The following is a 14,955-nucleotide window of genomic DNA, read 5'->3' as shown; positions in this document are numbered from 1 at the left end:
CCCTACTACTTCGTTAAATTCAACACCCAATGTATGCATGTTCAATAAATCTGCGCTAGTAGAAGAACAACGGACGAGAAAACGCGAAAAAAGTTGGAAGACAACGTTAGTTCGTAAAGAAAAAATATTACATGATTAGAAGAAATGTCCATTCAAAGAACGGAAGGCAGCAGTTGGCACATTTGATAACAAGGCGAAGAATGTAATGATTAATTTGGATTATCTGTTCTGAAAATCAATGTTCGGTTTGAACAAGAAAATCAGAAAATTGATGAAACAGAGCCATAAAAGCTATACTACTGAAAAAATTTCATGAATTATGGTTTAGGTTTGGAGCTCTTCTTTGTTCTCTCTGTGAGTCGGGCAGGGGCGGGAGCATTGGCCGAAATATGACGTCCGTAGACACTGAAAAAAAGAATGAAATTAATACAGCATAAAAACAGTAATTTTAGGGTTACGTTCAGCACCACAAGCATTCAAACGGCAAGTCAGTTTGGTTTGTGCGGCACTAAAGTTCATTGTGATTCACGAGGACGAATGACAAACAAATATAAACGAGCATTATAAATCGCTCTAGCCACTATTTCATATCTCTCAAATTATCAGAATTGGCAGAGATTGACTAAAAAAAAAAAATGAAAGCAAGCTTTTTTTTGCATGTTTTAAAAATCTCTAGTGCAGGCAGTTAGAGATAAAAAGTGTAGTATAAAATAATGCCTTCAACAAGAAGTTCTTCGTTTCTTAATCGATTGAAACGCTTCGGTCTCGCTTTTCAGAAACGCGATTCGGGGCTTGAGTCACAGCGTGCCGACCATGAACACTAAAAACCCCAATAGTAAAACGTTCAATGTTGCATCACAGATGGATTTTGAACCAAGATCAACAGCTGGGTAACAACCAGCATCAACGTAGTACAAGCCGAAAATCGTTTTCTCAAAACTACCACTTAAAATTGAATGTTTAATTACTAGTACTCACAATTTATACGTTTCTGATCGAAGATAATCAATTACGTGAGATAGACCAACTTGCAACTGATCTGCAATTGGTGCCACCCATGGATTGTTTTCCATTCTAATCACGGATTTGTTACTGGTGAGATCCAAGTTACCTATAAACAAACATAAAGTTAACTCGGGATTCTTTTGTTGTTGCTGTTCTTTTTACAATATTAAATTTCAAACCTAATTCAGGGGGTAAAACTGACAACCGATTGCCTTGAATATGCAATTCTCTCAGCCTGGCCAATTCACCAATTTCTTTAGGGAGCTCAACTAAATCATTATCTCGAAGAACAAGCTGCAGAATTTAAAAAAATTTAAATTAATTACAAGAGATTATTTACTTTGCTTTGCAATACTAACAATTTGAAGATTTTTCAGATGACCAATCTCGGGTGGGATTCGTTCAAAATCATTATCACCCAAGTACAGGGCTCTGAGTGTTTCTATTTTTAAAAAACAAGCAATAAATTAGAAATACAAATTTTGATCTTCCAAAATGAATTTTAAAAAATACCAATCATAAAGAAGTTGCCAGGTAAACTACTTTCATTCAAGTTGTTGTAAGTTAAATCTAAAACCTCTAGTACAGGAAAGGCTCCAAACCCTCGAGGAAGAGCGCTCAGCTTGTTCATTCTATAAATCAATGTCTTTTATTTCAAAATAACATCTTCAATAAACAAACAGGTTGAAATATTACCCTAAGTTTAAAATCCGAAGTTTTGGCATAGAAGACAAAGATGTTGGGAGTTCTTCAACTTGATTATTAAACAAGTTCAGGATCTCTAGATTTGTCAAGTTGGCCAAAGCTGGGGTTACAACTGATATTCTGTTGTGCGTCAGTGTAATCCGGGTCAAGTTGAGCATGGTAACTATAAAATAAGGTTTAGTCAAGTTTCACAATAATAAAGAAAACAACGACTTACGGAGACTCGGTATTTCGTCAAAAGAAGAAATTCCCTTGTCCACCAAATCCAGCTCAGGATTCTTGGATTCTTTGGCTTCATCTATGATTTTTCTCACTTTAGACATTTTGAATATTATTAACTTTGGCTAGAGATGCTAATATTAACTACAAAGTTATAAGAATGTAAACAATATTGCAAAGTTTGTCAACTTTTTCGATCCGAGCAATCTAGTGCATTCACACGCCCAAAGCCCCAAACAACAACCAAAAAAGGAGATAAAAGACAGACCAGTGTTTTTGCTAGCAGACAGAAACGGTAAAATGCGGAATACGGAAACTTCCCACCAATGAATCAACCGATCTAAAGAAAAAAAAAAGAACCGTTATTGACTTATTGGCAAGACAAAAACAAATAAGTATCGTTTTGACTTTAGTCTATCTAAGGATTCTAAGCTATTTATATGGTGCAAATGCAATATGCATAGTTAAACTTACAAAGTTACAAGTCCATGCGCACGTTGAACTGTTTCAGATTCTATCATAATGATTCTCTTCTATGACCTACTTCATTTTTTGTAAGTGCTGCTACTCCCTGACTATACAGTTGTCCTATTTACCTGCTGCTGGTGGCCACCGCCACCCATTCCCCTCACAGACTATTTTTCCTGACTCCTACCTTTCTCTTTATTCCAAATAACGAAGTCAGTTTCATAATCAAATAGTACCGAATAGCAACAATTAAAAATTTTTAATTTCAGCGGAATAATTCTGATTTGAAGCGCAATAAAAAAATCTCGTTGTTGTGTTTCTTTTGATCTGCGTTAAAAGGGATGGACATCAAAATGGATTCCGTCGGGCCGGAATTGAACCAGCGACCTATGGATAACTTGCTTTTCACAAAGCCAACTTTCGTGAATCGAATCTACAGTCCACCGCTCTGCCAACTGAGCTACCGACGGGATACATTCACAGGTAATATCATCAATTACAAAACGTGTGTCTTCTACTGGCGGCGAACGTTTATTCCAACTGAGCTACCTGAAACAAAATAGTATTTTAAAATTTATTAGGCAACATAAAGTTTGTTTGTTTCTACTTTTTTAGTCTTTTCTTGATGCGATAGCTTTTTTTAAAGCAATTCTGATGGAGCCCATGCGAAAGGAGGCGAAAGTCCAGTGTCACCTCATGATGTGTGCCGTACCTTCTCATCTGCCCCACCCCTTTAATCCCTAAAAGTCCCAGTGGGACTAGCGTTTGACGTAACGCGCGACATCCTTGTTTGCGGTTCTAGCTGGAGGAAAGAGTCGACGGAAGAGGGGGATCCGCCGTCTTGAGGAGGAACCGTCCTTCGTGTTTCATGATCACCGACACCTTTCCATTGGCTATTCTCTCTTCGTTTTCTGATATATATACGGAGTTGTTTTGACAGTTCTTCTCTGTTGTTTCATCAACTCCAAAAAATCTTATCTGCTCTGGACAATCTCCTACAGCTCACCATCAATATGAGTCTTGACTGAGTTCTCATTGGGCCCCCGGGGCCTACCCATGTTGTATGAATGTCGTCTGCTTTATGAAGTTCAGAAGTTGTTTCTTGTTTCTGCCAACAAAAAGGTCGACCGATTAATTGTAAATTCTATCATGCCACAAAAGAAGAGTGTGAAGCATGGTGTGAAGACATTATCGCAACTATGTGTTGATAATGTAATAGAAGGATTGGAGAGGGGATTGAAGCAAAAATGGAAAGACGACGTGAAAGGAACACGGAAATGGATAGTTAAACCCTCTGTCGCCATTGACCCAGAGATTTCACCGAGTCCTTTGGATCAGTTACGTGAGTAGAAAATCTAAAAGCTCATTATTTATTCTGAGTATTCATGACATTTTTTTACTTGAAATAACTGTAGCCATGCCAGTTATCGAAGAAGTAATTCGTTGTCTTAAGGAAAAAGAAGTGCTGGAATTACATATTGAATTGGTTATTACTCCACAAGTTGGCACTCTGGATCTATCCTCAGAGAGTTGGGAAAGAGGCAGAAAAGAGCATTTGAAAAAGCAAATGTTCCCAAATCTTAGGCGTGCTGCCATCAGATGCCCAGTAATATATTTTTAGTTTTTCTTTTTCAAGTCTTAGATATTAACTGTTTCTGCCTCTAATTTTATAGATGCTGAAAAATTTGATACTTACTAATAGGGAGCTTGAAGAAATAAGTTTGATTGCATCCCTACCCACATTTCAATATTTGCAAGTGTTACAGGTTTCAAATACCTCAACAGGAGACAAGTGTATGTGGATTCTTGGAACTCACTGCAAACATTTGAGGTATGCACTGTGCCATAAAAATATTAATATTTCTATATTAAACTACTTATCATTTGAATTTGTAAGAAATCTGGATGTTCGTTCCTGTTGGGCAGTGACAGATTTTGGAATTCAAGGGTTATGTCTTGATTACACTGAAAAGGAAAATGACAAAGCTCACCAAACTTCTAAAAAAGGTGATTTTGAACGGCGGGAAAGTTGCACACCTCCTCGACTTAGCAACTCATTGCAAACATTATGTTTGGAAGAGACACTAGTTACTGAAAAGGGAATTCAAGAGGCTCTTCAGAAACTACGTTCTTTGAAAGTATTGGAACATGAGTCTACTGTGAAAGTACTCGGCGAAATGCATCGAGAAGAATGGGAAAACACTGAGAAAAGGAACAAAATTCCGAAATACGCTTTGTCCAAGATCAATTTCGTTGTCAAGGATAATCAAAAATCAAAAGATCGCCTTTGGAAAGTGGTATCCCTATGTCCATCGATTACAAAGTTATTCATTTCGAAAAAAGGATTGAACGAAGAATTGAAAGAAGGAAGAACCAACAACATCCGCGAAATGGAAAACATTGGTTATCGACCATTCACTTTTAATGGCGACATGGTCCCGTTATTGAACATGATTGGGAATTCGCTTACAGAGCTGTCACTTTGTGGATTTGATAGTTTAAACATATGCTCCATTATCGATTGTTGTCCTAATCTGCGCCAACTTAAGCTTAGTAACAGTAGAGACTTCTCAGCTGACCCAGAGCGACATGAATACTTTAATATCGAAGAAAGAAAAACATTTGAACAACTTGAAAAATTAACTGTTAGTTCTGTCAACATCTCACCCGAAAACTTGTTTACACTCATGTCGTCGTCTTCCCTGAAATTTATTGTAGTCGAGAAATGTGAAACTTTCAACGATGAAATCCTACAGCAGGCATCAGATCTTCACTCGTTTCCTAACCTGGAATACTTGGAATTAAACGAATGTGATTTCGTCACAGTAAAAGGGCTAAATGTACTGTCGTCGGAAAGTAACCCACTAAAGGAAATGAAGATCTCATCGAAAGATGACAAAAGTTTATCGCAAATAAAAAAAAGTTGGAAACAACATCTCGCTCTCGAAAACTGGGAATTGAATATATCTTACAAGTCTTTATCGCGTCTTCAGGGACTGTCAATGTTCGATCGTATTAAATTTAATCCGTGAGCGAATTAAATGACAGATTTGTTTTTTGAAAAATAATTTGTTTTTTAGAAATTGGTTTATTTAAAAATTTGCTCTGGCTGATAATACAAAATAATTCAGTTTCGTTTTGAAAAGTATTCTTTAAATTAGCCTCAATTTTTTCCGTGTTTCCCGTTCGTGAAATGACATCTGCAGTACGCATAGATTTTGTTAATGAGTTGCTTGAGTCAATCTTTTCTATTAGAAATGCAATAACTGTTTGTTTGTTTTTCTACTCTCCTTACAGCCAAATTTTTCCGTGGAACTTTCGTTCTCGAACTCTACATTGCCCTACTTGTGACGATGACTCGGTTCCAGCCCCACAAAACGGAAACGCATTCTGTCCTATCATTTTGGTGAGTGCCCAATTTGTTTGCCATTAGTTTAAAAATGTTTCTTGCTTACTTTTAGTCTTTTGTCGTATATATCGCTGTTAAAACATTGTGTTTTTGCATTTGATAGTTTGCATTTGATCAAAAATAATGTGGAGATGGTTTGGCCGTCTTATCGGTTAGCCGCCTATCGGTACCGATAATCGTGTTGGCTCCTAGCTTCCTCCATATAGGGGTACAGCGTTCGCTTTCATACGAGCCAGGGTTGTGCAGACTAAAGATCATACGTCGACGACCCAGTCATCTTTTGAACCTGGAAACGCATCAGACAATTCTCAGATGAACTGGGGAGACATGGAAACACATCATACAATCTCTTCGATTTTAATCACTTCCTTAGTCACCATATAACCATCCAGTGGCGCCGTGAGTGGGTGTGAGAGCAACTAAACATGCTCCCCCCGGGGATTTGAACTCCCGTCACAAGGTGCCCCGACCACCAAGCGACGCCTCATCCGATGCACCCACCCGTCCACTATAATTATACATAAAGAAAAGGAAATCTTTCCAATTTTAGTAGATCAATTTTATCAATGTTATCATGATCAACTTCAATTTTAGTAGATGATCGCCAGACGTGGAATCTGGTGTATCGATAACATTGAAAGTTGAAACGCATTGAATTTCAATTTGTTTCGTTTCGCAGTCTCAACCCACTTGGAATTCTGCCACACCTATTAGAATGGATTCGTATTCATTTTCCAAATGCAGTAAGAATCGATTGAGTCCAAATGCAGTCTAAATCCTGTCTAGTTATAGGTTTAAAGTTCCCCTGAGATTAACTATCGATCAACAAGTTTCCGCTACAGATCCTGAATGAAGTCCTTGTAAGTCTATTGTTTCATGCAAGGTAATTGTTTTAATTATTAATGATGTACTATTCTCATAACAGCTAATGTAACGGACCTCTCAAAGACATTTACGATTCTGTTTTTCCCTCCAACAATATGGAACAAAGAGTAAAGACACGTATGCGGAAAATAAAATATCCATTGCTCGATCAATTGGAACCGCTGTCGAGTTCATACGGTCGAGTCTCAATTCCCCAGCGAGCGACAAAAATTTTATCGTCCCTACGAAGAAATTCCCACTATTCTTGCATCTTACTGCACATAAATTGGTGCCTGCACCAACGGAAACGGATTTATCTTTCAACGAAAGTAAGTTGCACCAGAAAAATCAATTCTTATTTTTCTTGTCTTCTGGGACATAAATGGCATCAGGAGTGGCAGATGCAATTAGGCGCAATAAGGATTAGTGCAATATGCCTTGTTCAACACGAGGTCTTTTCTCTTCTGACACTTAGCTCACCGATTCAATTTTTCGTTTTCGATGGGACGAGGTCTTTTGATTGATTTCTTGTTTCGCTGACATCAGGCTTCAACGTCATAAGTATTTATAATTTTTTTTGTATCTTTGCTTGATTGGTGGCTAGATTAGCCACCTAGTGTGAAAACAATGGCTAACTGAAGCCATCTAGTGTGACGGAAAAAACCCTTCGGGTAAATGAAAAAAATGAGAAATCAAAACTTTATTTGTTCTTTAAAAAAAACAATGGGTTTCATTTTGCGGTAAGCAGGTTTATGGTACTCGTAACCACTTTTACCACGGACTTTTAAACTTTTAATAAACGTGATAAAATCGATAAAATACCTCATCCAGATCCACACTGCGCGGAATTCATCTGAAGAAAAAACCCTAAACAGTTGCTCGTTGCTGTCACAATAGGAAAAGAATAAAAACGAATGTCAGACAGTCAATGTTTTTTCTCAAGAATATTCTATTAATATAGAGATTTTTAATAACAACAAGTTGTGAAAAGTGACTTTAACTAAGATACAGAAGACACATTATGCATTTTCATCCCTTACTTTACATATCAAATTTGTTTAATTGGATATTTTCTCCGGTGTGTGTGTTCTTAAAACGAATAACACATCCTTTAGTTAAATGGATATTGAGAAGGACAACTGGTTTGTGTGAATTACAAAGAACTTGTTACTGTGAACCAGGAGGAGCACCAAGAATTCTTGGAATAGGTTTGTCTATACACTTTAAATTGTTGTCTTAAATAACACTTGTCTTTATTTTTAAAGAGAACTCGCTGAAAAAATCAAAGAGTGAAAAAGTTAAAACACTCCTGCAGTTTTTAGATCAAGCAGCTACTGAAAAAAGGTTTACCACGGCTGGATCATCAAAAATTCTTAACAACACTGTGGAAACTATATGCTGCATAAAACAAATTCGGCTTGATGTCCATCAGCCGTAAGTAGACTATTTTAGATATTTCATTTCTTATTATCTGGGGTTCTAATTGTACAGTTATACTTTTCACAGATTTAGTAAACTGTTTGGAGAATGTGTTTCTGTAATATGGAATTTAAAACAGCTTTTGCTTGACCTAGAAAGCATTAGAACTACTGGTTATGATTCTTCTAATAAAGAACATGAGCAAAAGTTACTGGAATTGTGGAGTCTTCTCATGCCTGCTAGGGAGCTAGAATCTCGTGTGAGCAACTTATGGAAAGACATTGGATTTCAGGGAGACGACCCCAAGACCGATTTCCGCGGCATGGGAATTTTAGGATTGGAAAATCTGCAGTAATTTTTTTCAGAGAATTTTATTCGTTCATCAAAACGTGGTTTTTATTTTATTTTTATTTTTAGCTTTTTTGCTCAAAACTATCCGGATATTGCTCTTCAAGTGCTATCTCATTCCAATCATCCTAAACATGGGTAAAACATGTTTTCTCATCATATTGCATTTTAAAACAGAAAACCAATTTTGGAAATTTAGGTACTCGTTTGCCATAGTAGGAATCAACCTAACACATTTAGCGTACAATTTATGGAAAGACGGTACGGCTAAAACCCATATTTACAACCTATGTTATCAACAGCTGCAACTTCCTGGTCCTACACTATTGCACTTCCATCGTTTTTACTGCTATCTCTTCATTGAGTTCGATAAGCTATGGATGGCTGAAAGGCCCCCCACAATCATGGAATTTGGAAGAATAAGGAGCTTATTCGAAAACAACATCCGATCATTACTCTCCGATCCGCAATGTCTTTTAAAGTTAAATATTCCAGTTGAGCATGTTTAAGGGCGCAAAAAAAATCTGGTCACTTATTTTTTCCGCATATTAACGGCGTTAAAAATGTATCCTGTTATCGTATCTTGTCTTACACATACAATTTGTACAACCCTCACACCATACAATCTGTTCTTTACATTTCGGACGAACAGGTAAATTAACATTTACACGCGTGTTTGTACAACCACAGGTGTGGAAAGGAACTTGAAAGCAGCTTCAGAACATCTTGACATTAATTTCAGAAGACTTAGATATGGTCTCTGTTTGCAGAGATTCACTGCATAAGACCCAAAAGTTTTTGGGTTTCATTTGTTTTGTTGCGGCAGACGTTATATACCAGCCCAAGTGATTACGGCAAGAGGAGCATTCACCAGGTGACCAAGCGTACCTAAAAAATAGAGTATAGTTAATTAAAGAGTTTTATATGCAAACAATTACATGGTGAATTACCCAGGAAACCATGAAAATTCGACTGACGGACGAGAAACGACTCGAATGTTTTGAACCTGTCGGAAAGTCATGACTTTACGAACTTGTGCCGTTCTGGGGTTGTTGAAGAATAGACTAGTTCCCTGACTGCATATGAGGATAACGTCTGTGTGGTCAGCAATGGGCACGGAACACACGCAACAAGAGAACACATGGCGCTAGATTAAAAAAAAAAAAGAAAACAAAAATGTGAGTAAAAATTCCAAAAAATGTTTGCGCAATTTTAACGGAGATCAGATTAGTAAAACCACGTTCACGAATTCACATAATATCTTGCGTTGACACACAACTGCGTAGAAACCCAAATGTGGTCACGCAACCTTGACGGTGTTAACCAAACAGGAAGGCTACAAAGAAATGTGATTGCCCAACCATCGTCGACATAAATGCGCAATAGACTGAGAAAACTGAGTAAAACATAAGAATAAACCTTGCTTATCAATTCCAAGACTGTCCTCAAGCGATATATAATATTGTCTTCTTCAAGGAGCTTCAAGCGACCTTCGTCGTCCATAAGAAGATTGTTAGCTGCCCAAAAGGATAGTGAATGAGGTTCTGTAGGCACAAGTTCCATACTCGAATCGTCAATGGCCATTAATTTCTTGATTTGAAAACGAACTCGGGCGGCCAAAGAATGACAATCAAATTGCTGCAACACCCAACCAGCCAATGGAGAAACTTTTGTGTCGAGGGAATTGCGGTAGTTTGTCCAAGAATTATCTTGAACTGCTCTCTCCAACAAAGAAGTTCTCTGATGAATTAATTTTGAAGACAGCCATGGTTGCATAGGACTCAGTGATTTCTCTGGTAGAATTTGCACTTTGGCCATCAAGTTTCTAAGAAAATCTATGTAAATACATTATAATAGTAATCAGCATAGAAAATAAACTTACTCATATTCATCAATCCATGTAGCTATGACTTTAAAACGTTGCTTCACTCTGGTTTTTATTCGTAACCCAGGTTCTGATCCACTATATTCATAAACCTCTGCGGTTGTACCATATTGGGCTAGTGATGGATCAGCAGTAGAGGAATTTGGTTTTGCAGGAATCAAAGCAATGACTTTCAGGTCATTAAACACAGATCTCAAAGCCGAGATGAGAGGAGGTGAGTAAAGCACAAGAGGTAGAATATGCTCAGGGAATGTAACAATTCCTGACTGTACAAGGGCAAGTAGCTCATATACCCTTCCTTCTTCTAATGAAGCAGCAGGTTGTGTAATAAATTCCATGTCTGAGCCCATGTACTAAACCAAGTTGAAAATATTACTGAGGGTTGCTTTAGCATTTAAAGTATATTTTTAATGCTCACCAGATGTTCAGAGACAAGCCGTGGATCAAGTTTGACTTCTTCTGAGCTGCTGGATATTGGGATTTGGATTCTGTGGGCAAGTATTTCAGCAACAGTTGTTATTCTGACATATTTTGCTGGTATGATAAAGTCCTCGTCATCTTCACTGGAACCAATATACTCCTCCTCACTGCTATGAAGATTGAGCTCCGAGACATCGTGCTCTGCATGTGGTTCTCGCCCATCTCCTTTGATGAAAAATAATAAAAACACATTGTGAAAATAAAGATTACATGCACCCACAAGCATCTGCTTTGCACCAAAATAGACTTGACATTGATCAGATGAAAACAATGTTGCATACTTTGAAAGTTTTCCATTACACCAAAAAGACGGAACGTGAAAGGGACAACTAAATCACTATTATGCTACTTCAAACACAGAAAGAAAAACAATGCTTTAGTTTTATCACTCAATCACGTAGATCGCGCAGGATTTTTTTATTGGCATATACAGTTCACATATCTACCGCTTGGTGCAGATAAATCGAAACGGAATTATGTAAGAAAAATACGCGGAACAAAATTTAAAAAAAACTTTCAATAACTAAATAACATAAAAAATTAGCGAAATACTTAATCATGCTGACTTTTAATTCGTTTCTAAAAACCTATTATCATAGAATATCTCTCTACTTCGAACGAAATAAATAAAAAGCACATTGTATTTCTGAATTCGTGGTTTCGATAAACCGATGTGTATTGTCATTAGTGCTGTGTAAAACAACACTGCTTGTTATTACATTACATTAGGACTCCTGCACTGATAATTCAAATGTGTCTTCTGCATTACTCTCTCTATCTCTCTTCAAGGATCCCCATTTAAACTGAAAGGCTGCGTGGGAAAAGGAACCCGAGAGGTTGAACTATTTCTGCCTAATGTTTTTTTAGGGGTGGGGGGAGTGTAACCATTACTATTCCCAAAACACATTTGGCCAAGGGATATTGGGCTTTGAAATTATGGTTTCTATAAACATCGACGAAAGGTAAGAAAGAAAGTGTAAATGATTAAGAAGGAGCTGAGAATGACTCAGTAAGAATTGAAGATAACATACAGAACAATGGTCTCTTCAATACAAAGAACTTAAATCATTAGAGAAATTATGACCAGTCCTGAAAAATAGGGAAAAAAAGTAAAATAAAAAATTGCAAAGCAAATTAGACATTAACAAGAGAAAAAAAAAGAGAAGGGGGGATTCCGACAGTCAGGGAAAGCAGGTGAGAGTGAGAGAGATAACAATATTGATAGAGGCTGGCTGCTGGTCTTTCAACCTGCGAGAGATACAGTAGGTCGAACATAACTAGGCAACTATATGTACATAAGTTTACATAAGAGTCACACGGGAGGAAAGTTAGACCACAGCAAATGATAATAACGATAATTGGCTAAGGAAAACTTTTTCCACCAAACTTGTCAGCCATGAAAATATCGGATACCAGCGCAAACCAAGACAAAAATACCTACGCTGATACCGACCCATTTTGAACCCGCGATAACCTTTCCTTGTAACTCGGATTTCCTTTCTTGTTCCTTCTGCTTTTCTTTAATGTTACTGATCATTTGTAGCGTCTTCTGACTCTTTTCCTTTCGTTCATCGCGTCGCTGGCGAACTCCGCCGTTGTCAGACTCTGCTGCCCTAACAAGATTTAAATTAAATTACACTCGCCCGTAATCTTTTAAAAGTAAAAATATTTATGTAATAAAGCTTAGGTCATAATCGTATCGTTAAGATGGATTGCCACCAACCTTGGAATGGTCGTTTCTGCTTGTTTCCGACGCTTTCGCTCACATTCGCTGCCAGCAGCTTCCTCAACAACCGAATCACTCTCAGCAGGGTCTTCTTCGGTTTCGGAGGCAGTAGAAACTTCCATCTCTTCATGACCCCGTTTAGATGGAGCAAGTGGAAGAGGACGATCATAATCTGCAAATTGGCAATAAATATGGTAAAGGCATAAGTGAGTTTTAAAATATTTATGCTACTACCAGGAGAAGCCATAAGGGACTCCGCGCGGGGAGGAATTGGAGGTGGTAGCTCTTCTGCATCGTTGTTTGCAAGTATTCCCTGATCGCCATTAACACCTTCGATTATATGTTGACTGTTGGATGTTTGGTTGAATTGGACAGGTTCAGAAGATACGACATCATCTTCTTCTTCAACTTCTTCGGGATTGTCTGAATCATCTTCGCTGTCCGAGTCAGAGTCGCTACAACTAGCACTTCCAGGTATATGTGGAGGCATCCATCGTCGTAAATCTATGTTCATTGATTCGGCTCCCTCAATAATGGAGAGATAAGAAAAACGTAGCTGCTCGGCAGTTTGAATTAAACCCATTCTATAACGACGCATTTCCAATAGCAATTCCTTGACGTTCACTCTTTCACCACGTTCCAACTGATATAAGATAGGTGTTACAATTTATTCTCTGTTAGTGTATAATGAAATATTTGCCTGTAACAATGCAGTGTCAACGATGCAAAATGTTCCCGATCGTCCTATACCAGCCGAACAATGAACAATGGCAGGTCCTATTGGTCTGAAAATGTAACACTATCATAAGGAACTGTTTTAAAGTTATTCTTTTTCTTTAAATAATATTACTCTTCTTCTGTTCCAGGTCCGAGTCCTCCGGTATTTCGAATATCTTGAAGATATTGGATAAAATCAGATGGGGTTGTAGGAACTCCAAAGTCAGGCCAAGTGGTATAGTGATATTGTCTAACTAACCTAACTTCTTCATTATCCAAATCAACAAGCCTGTAATGCAAACAAAACTATCAAGTCAAATCTATTTATAACCCCTTCTAGTGTTTTTTCTACCTCAAGGTTCGAAGAATATAATTTTGTTTGTGTTCCTCTTCAACAAGTTCAACTGTTAGCTGAACATCTTCAAATGTGAGCATATTATTGGTGTGTGTTCCAACTGGCCAATAGGTATGGCATTTTACCTGTTGACAACAATTGTATTAAAGAACTTCACATTCTGTGGAAGTTATTTCATTCATTACCTGATTTTTCTCAATTATGTTGTTAAGCATTGCAATTATTTTACAATTTTGTTCCCAAACCATTGTCCAGAAATGAGAGACTGTTGAAGGTAAGGGCCCTTGTGTCAGTATGTATGTTCTTTCTACAGCTTGCACCTTTAAGCCAATAATGTATGAATTAATGTTTGTTAAAAGAATCTTTGAAAATATTCATTACTTTGACAAGGCTAGCATTTATGTAGCTGCAATTTCCTCTTCTTAAAACTATTCTACTATGATCAAAAGGGTTGACATCCCGATAACGATTTAGATCACGATTGGCAACTTTTTTAGATTCAGCAATACTGAAATTGGCAGATTTTTCTCTTATTTCCTGTTGAAAAAAGATATTGTGTTTTGCATGTAATTTAGAGTAAAGGATCTTACAGTAACAATAGACAATGTTGAATGCCAAATTTCATCAACATTCTATGTTAATATTACCGTAAACAGTGGTTGCCAACCACGCCGACTTTCAATAGCTTGATATTCATCTTTCACTCCATAATCGCATTCCATTTTTAATAAAGTTTCTTCCAGGATGTCGAAATCTGACGGAAAATCTGGTTGGCCTATAATCCAATTAATGTCGAAAATCTGAAAAATTAATTATTGGATGCTGGATTCCTCTTTAAAGAGTCTTTTAAACGAGAAAATACGTCAATTAGGTTAAGTTATCTGAATGGGTGGTGTTTTTGTTGGAAAAAACACAACAACTAGTCACCACGAAAAAAAACAACCTCGGACGTTTGTGAGGAAGCACAACTCAGCCGGCGGCGTGTGTTTTAGTAAATTTTTTTTTTACTATCTAGTAAATTTTTGAATTATATGATTTCGTAAATTCACAAAAAATAATGTTTTTAGTTCTGATTTTTTTTTGTGAAAAGTATTTCAATTGTTGATAAATTATATTTAAGTGATTTAAGTTTGCTTTTGCTTGGATCATAGGGCGCCACTGAGGTGCTCTTTGTCGCCCTCAAGTTTTTCTGAACTCAAACTAGGCCCCAAAGGCCCAAACCCCAAAGGCCAAACCGCCAACTTACAACAAAGATTTGATTTTTCATTAGTTAATTTTTTAATCTAATTTAATAATCGCAATGAATGGAATTTTAATACTAGAGATCAAAAACTTCATGAAAATTAATGTCGCGT

The 14,955-nt window shown here is 37.2% G+C and overlaps 5 protein-coding genes and 1 non-coding gene across 9 annotated transcripts; 2 read left to right on the top strand and 4 right to left on the bottom strand.

The window, feature by feature from the left end:
• Nucleotides 1-13: 13 nt before the first annotated feature.
• LOC124342028 (ras suppressor protein 1-like) lies at nucleotides 14-2,247 on the bottom strand. Of its 2 annotated transcripts, XM_046794999.1 has the most exons (8): nucleotides 1,928-2,247; nucleotides 1,702-1,873; nucleotides 1,519-1,637; nucleotides 1,365-1,447; nucleotides 1,185-1,299; nucleotides 979-1,111; nucleotides 718-820; nucleotides 14-405 (listed from the first exon to the last, which is right to left on the bottom strand). In XM_046794999.1, the coding sequence occupies exons 1-7, from the start codon at nucleotides 2,031-2,033 to the stop codon at nucleotides 742-744; spliced, it is 807 nt and encodes a 268-aa protein (XP_046650955.1). In that variant the 5' UTR covers nucleotides 2,034-2,247; the 3' UTR covers nucleotides 14-405; nucleotides 718-741. The 2 variants fall into 2 exon arrangements, with proteins under 2 accessions (XP_046650955.1, XP_046650954.1); XM_046794998.1 differs by lacking the exon at nucleotides 718-820 and having other exon boundaries at nucleotides 1,928-2,245.
• A 509-nt stretch (nucleotides 2,248-2,756) lies between these two features.
• Nucleotides 2,757-2,867, bottom strand: Trnay-gua. The gene is made up of 2 exons: nucleotides 2,831-2,867; nucleotides 2,757-2,792 (listed from the first exon to the last, which is right to left on the bottom strand). It is a non-coding gene; the product is annotated as a tRNA-Tyr (tRNA).
• A 555-nt stretch (nucleotides 2,868-3,422) lies between these two features.
• Nucleotides 3,423-5,545, top strand: LOC124342025. Its single transcript, XM_046794995.1, has 4 exons — nucleotides 3,423-3,739; nucleotides 3,813-4,003; nucleotides 4,071-4,228; nucleotides 4,295-5,545. Exons 1-4 carry the CDS (start codon nucleotides 3,454-3,456, stop codon nucleotides 5,427-5,429), a joined length of 1,770 nt encoding a protein of 589 aa, XP_046650951.1. The 5' UTR covers nucleotides 3,423-3,453; the 3' UTR covers nucleotides 5,430-5,545.
• Nucleotides 5,546-7,411: 1,866 nt separating this feature from the next.
• On the top strand, nucleotides 7,412-9,052 carry LOC124342027 (ELMO domain-containing protein 2-like). Its single transcript, XM_046794997.1, has 5 exons — nucleotides 7,412-7,878; nucleotides 7,936-8,104; nucleotides 8,177-8,440; nucleotides 8,507-8,575; nucleotides 8,637-9,052. The coding sequence occupies exons 1-5, from the start codon at nucleotides 7,692-7,694 to the stop codon at nucleotides 8,944-8,946; spliced, it is 999 nt and encodes a 332-aa protein (XP_046650953.1). The 5' UTR covers nucleotides 7,412-7,691; the 3' UTR covers nucleotides 8,947-9,052.
• On the bottom strand, nucleotides 8,970-11,241 carry LOC124342026 (protein cereblon-like). The gene is made up of 6 exons (XM_046794996.1): nucleotides 11,084-11,241; nucleotides 10,741-10,967; nucleotides 10,320-10,675; nucleotides 9,857-10,262; nucleotides 9,388-9,584; nucleotides 8,970-9,325 (listed from the first exon to the last, which is right to left on the bottom strand). Exons 1-6 carry the CDS (start codon nucleotides 11,097-11,099, stop codon nucleotides 9,154-9,156), a joined length of 1,374 nt encoding a protein of 457 aa, XP_046650952.1. The 5' UTR covers nucleotides 11,100-11,241; the 3' UTR covers nucleotides 8,970-9,153.
• Nucleotides 11,242-11,443: 202 nt separating this feature from the next.
• On the bottom strand, nucleotides 11,444-14,770 carry LOC124344030 (tyrosine-protein phosphatase non-receptor type 2-like). Of its 3 annotated transcripts, XM_046797416.1 has the most exons (10): nucleotides 14,463-14,769; nucleotides 14,248-14,400; nucleotides 13,982-14,137; nucleotides 13,786-13,920; nucleotides 13,598-13,725; nucleotides 13,379-13,534; nucleotides 13,229-13,313; nucleotides 12,763-13,171; nucleotides 12,526-12,700; nucleotides 11,444-12,415 (listed from the first exon to the last, which is right to left on the bottom strand). In XM_046797416.1, the coding sequence occupies exons 2-10, from the start codon at nucleotides 14,320-14,322 to the stop codon at nucleotides 12,193-12,195; spliced, it is 1,542 nt and encodes a 513-aa protein (XP_046653372.1). In that variant the 5' UTR covers nucleotides 14,323-14,400; nucleotides 14,463-14,769; the 3' UTR covers nucleotides 11,444-12,192. The 3 variants fall into 3 exon arrangements, with proteins under 3 accessions (XP_046653372.1, XP_046653373.1, XP_046653374.1); XM_046797417.1 differs by having other exon boundaries at nucleotides 12,267-12,410; nucleotides 14,248-14,769; XM_046797418.1 differs by having other exon boundaries at nucleotides 12,272-12,407; nucleotides 14,248-14,770.
• Between the last annotated feature and the right edge of the window lie 185 nt (nucleotides 14,771-14,955).

The sequence above is a fragment of the Daphnia pulicaria genome, chromosome 6, assembly GCF_021234035.1.
Source record: "Daphnia pulicaria isolate SC F1-1A chromosome 6, SC_F0-13Bv2, whole genome shotgun sequence".
In the NCBI taxonomy this organism is placed as follows: Eukaryota; Metazoa; Arthropoda; class Branchiopoda; order Diplostraca; family Daphniidae; genus Daphnia; species Daphnia pulicaria.
The sequence above is the reverse complement of the archived record's forward strand: the minus strand, read 5'-3'. Positions and strand labels throughout refer to the sequence as shown.

What these genes read in the sequence shown, in the direction of transcription:
- LOC124342025 (XM_046794995.1), top strand. Translation starts at nt 3,454, where the DNA reads ATGTTGTATGAATGTCGTCTGCTTTATGAAGTTCAGAAGTTGTTTCTT. An exon ending in GAGTCCTTTGGATCAGTTAC is followed by an intron (nt 3,740 to 3,812) that starts GTGAGTAGAAAA and finishes AAATAACTGTAG; the next exon opens with CCATGCCAGTTATCGAAGAA. An exon ending in ACTCACTGCAAACATTTGAG is followed by an intron (nt 4,229 to 4,294) that starts GTATGCACTGTG and finishes TGAATTTGTAAG; the next exon opens with AAATCTGGATGTTCGTTCCT.
- LOC124342026 (XM_046794996.1), bottom strand. An exon ending in ACATGGATTGATGAATATGA is followed by an intron (nt 10,263 to 10,319) that starts GTAAGTTTATTT and finishes AGATTTTCTTAG; the next exon opens with AAACTTGATGGCCAAAGTGC. An exon ending in TCTTGGAATTGATAAGCAAG is followed by an intron (nt 9,585 to 9,856) that starts GTTTATTCTTAT and finishes TTTTTAATCTAG; the next exon opens with CGCCATGTGTTCTCTTGTTG.
- LOC124342028 (XM_046794998.1), bottom strand. Translation starts at nt 2,033, where the DNA reads ATGTCTAAAGTGAGAAAAATCATAGATGAAGCCAAAGAATCCAAGAAT. An exon ending in TGGCAACTTCTTTATGATTG is followed by an intron (nt 1,448 to 1,518) that starts GTATTTTTTAAA and finishes TTTTAAAAATAG; the next exon opens with AAACACTCAGAGCCCTGTAC. An exon ending in CGATCAGAAACGTATAAATT is followed by an intron (nt 406 to 978) that starts GTGAGTACTAGT and finishes TCTTTTTTTCAG; the next exon opens with TGTCTACGGACGTCATATTT.
- LOC124344030 (XM_046797416.1), bottom strand. Translation starts at nt 14,322, where the DNA reads ATGGAATGCGATTATGGAGTGAAAGATGAATATCAAGCTATTGAAAGT. An exon ending in TAAATGCTAGCCTTGTCAAA is followed by an intron (nt 13,921 to 13,981) that starts GTAATGAATATT and finishes ATTGGCTTAAAG; the next exon opens with GTGCAAGCTGTAGAAAGAAC. An exon ending in TTGACACTGCATTGTTACAG is followed by an intron (nt 13,172 to 13,228) that starts GCAAATATTTCA and finishes ATCTTATATCAG; the next exon opens with TTGGAACGTGGTGAAAGAGT.
- LOC124342027 (XM_046794997.1), top strand. Translation starts at nt 7,692, where the DNA reads ATGCATTTTCATCCCTTACTTTACATATCAAATTTGTTTAATTGGATA. An exon ending in ACCAAGAATTCTTGGAATAG is followed by an intron (nt 7,879 to 7,935) that starts GTTTGTCTATAC and finishes TTATTTTTAAAG; the next exon opens with AGAACTCGCTGAAAAAATCA. An exon ending in CGGCTTGATGTCCATCAGCC is followed by an intron (nt 8,105 to 8,176) that starts GTAAGTAGACTA and finishes TACTTTTCACAG; the next exon opens with ATTTAGTAAACTGTTTGGAG.